The 6,000-nt window shown below is 53.8% G+C and overlaps 1 protein-coding gene across 4 annotated transcripts in view; it reads right to left on the reverse strand.

The window, feature by feature from the left end:
• The window catches only part of PDE5A (phosphodiesterase 5A), a 94,184-nt gene extending 88,496 nt beyond the window's left edge, over window positions 1-5,688 (reverse strand). Inside the window, exon 1 of one of the 4 annotated variants that reach the window (XM_073001711.2) lies at window positions 5,137-5,688. In XM_073001711.2, coding sequence (XP_072857812.2) covers window positions 5,137-5,270 — 134 coding nt within the window. In that variant the 5' untranslated portion in view covers window positions 5,271-5,688. Of the gene's footprint in view, window positions 1-1,356; window positions 1,466-1,741; window positions 1,889-5,136 lie in introns of those variants that run through there. The other 3 variants (XM_073001712.2, XM_020781448.3, XM_020781451.3) reach the window with 3 other exon arrangements.
• Between the last annotated feature and the right edge of the window lie 312 nt (window positions 5,689-6,000).

Genomic DNA, 6,000 nt, shown 5'->3' on the forward strand with positions numbered 1-6,000 from the left:
CTCATCTTTGCACAATCCATTAGCTTTGCTATAGCTATAAAACAAGCACACTTGGTATTATATACAATCATACATAATCATATATTAGTATTTGTGCATAACATTATGGTGCTGTACATTCAACAGTATATTCAAACTACTATCTTTATGGTTATCATCAAAGTAAAGAATTGTTAATATGTTAATCATTTGCCTTTCAGTCAATTAATTAATCCACTGAAGTTGTCCTGAGCAAACACAAAAATGTACTAAAAGATTGCCTCCTCTAAAATGTCATGGTGAGAATACTGGAGAAACTGTATGATCATCTTAAATGTAACAATTTTTTTCTATTTTTTTTTTAAGAACAAAAATCCCATGCTTGCCATCAACACGCTATAGCTGAAACAGACTAAAAGCGGAGTTCAGTGTGCCCTTACTATCTCTCAACCTCAGTGATAAACACTTCACCCTTAACAACCAAGAATCAATTGATCCATCCATCCATCAAAACACCAATGAAAGCTTTCTGCCATTAATTATTATGTGTGCATGAATAAAAATCATACTGTCAAACCCAGCAGTATTTGGCATACAAAACCCACTGGCTGCACATGCATACAGCACACAATGTGCAATCCTAATGTGTCTGGATACACTGCACATCTAATCAGGAGCAAAGATCAAAACTATCCATTTGTTTTAACGCCCTTAGACAGCCAACATGGATATTCAGAATTACACTATATTCACAATTAATCCCAGGCTTCTTTTTTCAGAGGCTCTATTTGAATTGAGCACCCCTTGGTGCGTGTAGGCACGTTTCCTATCAAAAAGCCAGCGGTGTGCTTCGAAACAACGCCACCCATTTCCATTCGCATCCCTTCCCGGGAGCGATGAACCTCGCACTTCAACCATTCGGTTCCGCAGGAGTCGGGGGGGGGGGCTGCAAAGTTTATACGAAAGGAGAAAGAGTCTAGCGGCACCCTGAAGGGGGGCAGCCACGATCCCCTTCCTCCGTGGCGGGGGGGGGTGGCATGCCGGTTAAGAAACTCACAGAAACTTCCGAAAAAAAGGGCAGGCGGCGGGAACGGAGTTCTAAGCAAGAGGAAGTGACAGCCCTTCAGGTGCCACGGCGAGACCTCTTCGGCGCGCACGACCGGCTCCGTTGCCCCCATGCCCTCCCGACCTGCCCTGAGGGAAAATTTGGGGAACAGAAGGGGGCACGCTGCTCGGACTCTGGGGTGGCGTGGCGTAGGTGCGGAAGCAGCCGCCGGGCAAAGACCTCGCCCACCCCAGCTGGGACTCCGGCCAGGCGGCGGCTGACCCTTGCGCGGGGGCGCCCGTCGATAATCCCGGGGACCCTTCTGGTCTTACCGCGCCATCCCCGGCGGAGCGAAGCCGCGCGGCCGCCTCGACGCTCCTCCGACCCCCCATCCCTCCCCGCTCAGCGTGGCTCCGAAAGGGAGCCGGGCGGGCGGCAGCAGGGAGAGCAGATGGCGAGCGAAGACGATCCCGGGACAGAGCCGCGCCGAAGAGGGGACTTTCGGCCCCTCGGGTCCCCCCCCCACCTCGTCGCGGTCCGCCGGGCTCCACCCTGCGCGAGCCACCCGGGGAACAATCGGGAGCCGCCGCCTTGCTCTCCGGCGGCTTTTGTCTCTCGACGGCTAATGAGAAGGCGGACTCCCCCCCCACACACTTCTAAAAATAGTAGAAATCCCGCGGGCCGAAGCGCGAACCCTCGACGTGCAAGGGAGAGTACCTCGTTTTGTCTCCAAAAGGCAGCATGTCAAACAAGAGGGGATGAGGAAATCCAGGCGAGCGGCTTTGATCTCATTAAATCTTTGCCGAACACTATCCCACCCCCAGGCAGCCCGTTGCTGCTGCTTCTCCCCCCAAAACCCCACCCTCGGCTGATAAATTCCCGGGGGGGGGAGACTTCTTGCCCTGGCAGAGCTGCCTGGGGCAGTGTGCAGCGCGGCGCTGCCCCCTAGCGGGGAGAAAACCTCGAGGACTTCCTTGTTCCCGAGTCGAGCATCAGACCCAACAGTTTTGAGTGCAGCCCCGCTAAGGGATCCTGTGGGTTGGTAGCTCGGGCAGGCGCCCAAGGCCGTATTGTTCTTACGGCTGACTAGGCAGAAGCCTAGATCTACTTTCATGAGCATACTCTCTCTCTCTCCTAAGAGTCGTGCAATAAAAATATTTTTTTAATTGTGAATAACATTCTTCAGGAGCCCCTCAAAATGGATGTAGGATTCTCTATGGCAATCTAGCACCAACCATCAGGCTATCAGCTGCAGTGGGGTGAAAGACGGAAGTGCTGGAGAGGGCACGTGAAGACATGAAAGCCTAGGAGGGGCCTGGCAAATTCAGGCACCCCGCTCCTGTATCGCCCCAGCTGGTCGAGGGATGGGGAGGCCCGAGGCGGAAGCATCCTCTCCCCGGGGCCCTAAACACATGGCATGATCACAGTCTGTGCTTTCTGAACTCTTTTTCCATTGACCCCGCCACGGCTTTCCTCCTCCCTGGAGAACATCAAGTCCAGCTCGCTTCCCACAGTTGGCATTCATCGTGTTTCCAAGAAGCTCACAACCGAGCCGTGTTGTCTACCTGGTTTTCAGCCATATTATCTCAAATTAAGGAGGATCGAGTTAAAGGTCAGGACTAGTAGTCTATGACTCCCTGGACGGCCCCTGTCCGCCAGCCTGATCCCTTCTTCTTACACAAAGAGAAATTCCTTGGCTAAAGATAAGAGCCAAGTTACTGTTTCGGGGGAACAGCTCACAGAAGGAAAGAACTCGGGCCTTTTGGAAGCTGTAGTCCAAAACAACAACTTGTCCCATCTCAGTCCTTGGCAATATGGCTGTGGCCAGATTTATTCACTGCCACCTCCACCAGCTGAACTGTCGGAGTGGGTGGGTCACCTGAAGGCCATGTATTCCATCCCCAATACGGAAGCCTTTCCCTACTGCCACAGCGTTCCACCCCATTTTTATTCATTTCCAATGGAAATTTGTTCTCTGTTATGCATGTCTCTTTTTTCTTCATTTCTTTTTTCTTTGTTTTTCTTTCTCCACAGCCAACAGACCGCTGATGTTGCAAATCACTAAGGCCGAAAGCAAGACAAAGGCATCCATTAGCTTTAGAGTTCTCAAAACGACAAGGTGTTTGCAACTGCTTAAACAGGATTTCATAACATGCAAGTATCCTAAAAGGGCGCTTACATCATACAGGGCTTTGATTCAGAAGAAGACATTCAGCTTTTTTTTAAAAAAAGGATAGTGCTTTAAAATAAAGGTGCACACATATTAGAGCGAAGAGTGTAAAGACAGGAATGCCGCTGAGCACTACAGCAGATTTACTGATTGTTCTAAAGCTATTTGCCTGGAAACAGTACGGAACCTACTTCTAACTTCCCCAATAAGCATTGGAGAAATTAGAAGTACAGGATTGCAGACTGAACAGTACAGCACTGGCAGGTCAGTGGGACTTGTGCCCCAGTAAAAGGGTATAGAACTCTAATAATAAAATACAAGCCCAAAGGTTTTTGAAAAGCAGACACTACTCAGAAAGTTTTCGCTCTGATTTTCAATGGCATTAAATGGGCATAGAATTTAACAGGCCCTGAATCATTGACATACACACCGAATCAGATGATGGCCCTTAAATACACGACACCTTGTCCAGAGCTGATTGGTTGTGTAGTGAGTCACAAAATGTGCAATTTAGAAAAAACATTAGAGTGGAAAAGCCGAGGGATGTGCAGCTAGAAATGAGGAAGAACAGCCACAACTGTTGTGCACTGATAACACTGGAGTGGAAATTTATACCAGCAGCAGAAAACCTTTGCAAGAAGCTCTGAAAGCGTTTCAGCATTTCTGTGAACCGGGAGAGGTGATCGTGGTCCTGATAAGGAACCACATCGGAGAGGTACCAATTTTGGCAGCAGAACTTTGATGAAACAGCAGGAAGGAAATAACCACTAACTTCGTTCCTCAGCTGATAAAGGTATCTCAGCTGGATAGTAAAAGGGGTCTATTCAATCCTATACTATAATTCAATGCACTAAAGTGTCAGGGGCAAGAGTTCAAATCCTCCCTGTGCCTCTGGGGAGAAGGACCAGCCAAGAACATCGGGCATATGTGGCTGCGAGGGTTCCATATCCTGTCTCCGGTGTGGCCTTGGGCGAGCTCCCCCCTCCCCGCAGGGCCACCAGAAGGAGAAACTGGCCAGCCATCTGTGATGACTTAATCCCTAGGAGAGTCACCCTAAACCAAGTGGGAAGGCACATAATTATTAATTAATCGAGTCCGATGAAGAAAGACGCGGCCACAGGGGCAGGGTTTCTAAGCTAGGAGCAAAGCCCAGGTCCTCTTGTGTTGTGCGTCCACACACCGTGCGTGACAAGCTTGTGCCGTCGCAAAAAATCGGCTTGTAAATGAAATCGCCCTCCGCCAAGTCCTGCGGGGCGACGGCCCGCTGAGGGATCCCGTCTCGCCTTTACAGGTCCAGGCAGACACGCGCGAGAGCTCGCCCGACGCAACCGGTCAAGGCACCGTTCGGGAGAGATCCTGAACGAGGAGCCGCGGGGGGCGGGGAGGAGAGAGAGAGACTTCGGCCGCGAGGCGTGGACCTGGCGCGCTCCGTCTGCGGCCACGATCCTCGGCTCCGCGGCCAGGAGGGGAAGGCGCGCGGTCACACCCGCGCTCTCGAACGCGGCCGAGGAGGAGAGGGTGGGGGAGGAGGTCACGCTCCCCGCCCTCCGCGAAGCCAATCCGGGAAGGGAGAGAGAAAGAGAAACGGGCTGAGAGCGAGAGAGAAAGAGAAAGCTCTGCACGGGGGTCGCTGAGCCCAAGCAGCTTGCCCGACGGTGCCGCGCGCTCCGCACCGCGGAGGCAGGGCCGGTTTGCCCTGGGACGTTTTGGGGCGGCAACAGGGGAGGGCGAGTTGCTCCTTGCCTTCCGGGTTCTTTCTTTCTTTCTTTCTTTCTCTTTCTTTCTTTCTTTCTTTCTTTCTTTCTTTCTTTCTTTCTTTCTTTCTTTCTTTCTTTCTTTCTTTCTTTCTTTCTTTCTTTTTCCCCTCCTTGCTTCTTCTTCCCCGCACGGTCCCTTTCCCTCTCCCTCCTTCCCGGGGGGGGGGGGCGGCGGTCTCTCTTACCGCGTCGCTTTCCGCACGAAGTAAGAGCGGGCGAAGTCGCCGTGATCGTCCAGCCAGGCTTCCACCGCTTCCTCCTCCTGCTGGTGCTGCTGCTGCTGCTCCGGCTCCCACGAGGGCTGACAGCGGCTGGCCATGCTTCGCGGGGAGTCAGCGCCACGCGCTCCGCCGGCGGCGGGCCTTTTCCTCCCGGTCCCCGTCCGGCTACGCCTCCTCGCCTCGGTTGTCGCGGAGTCGCCCGGCCCGCTCGAAAGAGCCCCCGCAGGCGAGCCAGCCAGCCAGCCAGCCAGCCAGCCCGTCGTCCACGCCCGCCCCGGGCGCCTGAGCGCGCGCTGGCCCCACCCGGCGGCCCCACCCGGCGGCTCCACCCCCGAAGCCCTGCCCTCTGTCCGGCTCTCGGGACTCCCAGGTGGCGGCCCGCCCGGGGCCGGGGAAACGCCACCTCCACGCCTCCGCCGCTCCCCTCCCAGCCCTAGCGTGCCGCCGGCCCCACCTCCCGCTCGGTGACCGCCGCTAGTCGCTGCCCGCGGAAGCCGCCCTCCGCCAGGGAGGGTCTCGCTGCCCGGCCGCCGCCCTTCCCAAGACCTTCACGTTCGCCCCCTTTTCCTTTCGATCTTACGTGCCACCGCAATCGGGTGACACTGTCCCACGGACACGCAGGCACAAAGGGAGGTTTTCAGGGCCACGCGGAAGCTTTCTGAACTCTCGTTCTTGTTGAGCGCGTGTGAATGCAGGGGTGTGTGAAACTGGGTGCCGGGAAATGGGATGGGCAGGTCAATACCTGGTATATTTGGTGTAGTTTCATTTTTGTTTTTTGTTTTGTTTTGTTTTTAAGGTATGGAAATACCCACAAATTGAATAGGAGCC

Source organism: Pogona vitticeps, chromosome 5 (genome assembly GCF_051106095.1).
Source record: "Pogona vitticeps strain Pit_001003342236 chromosome 5, PviZW2.1, whole genome shotgun sequence".
Lineage (NCBI taxonomy): Eukaryota > Metazoa > Chordata > Lepidosauria > Squamata > Agamidae > Pogona > Pogona vitticeps.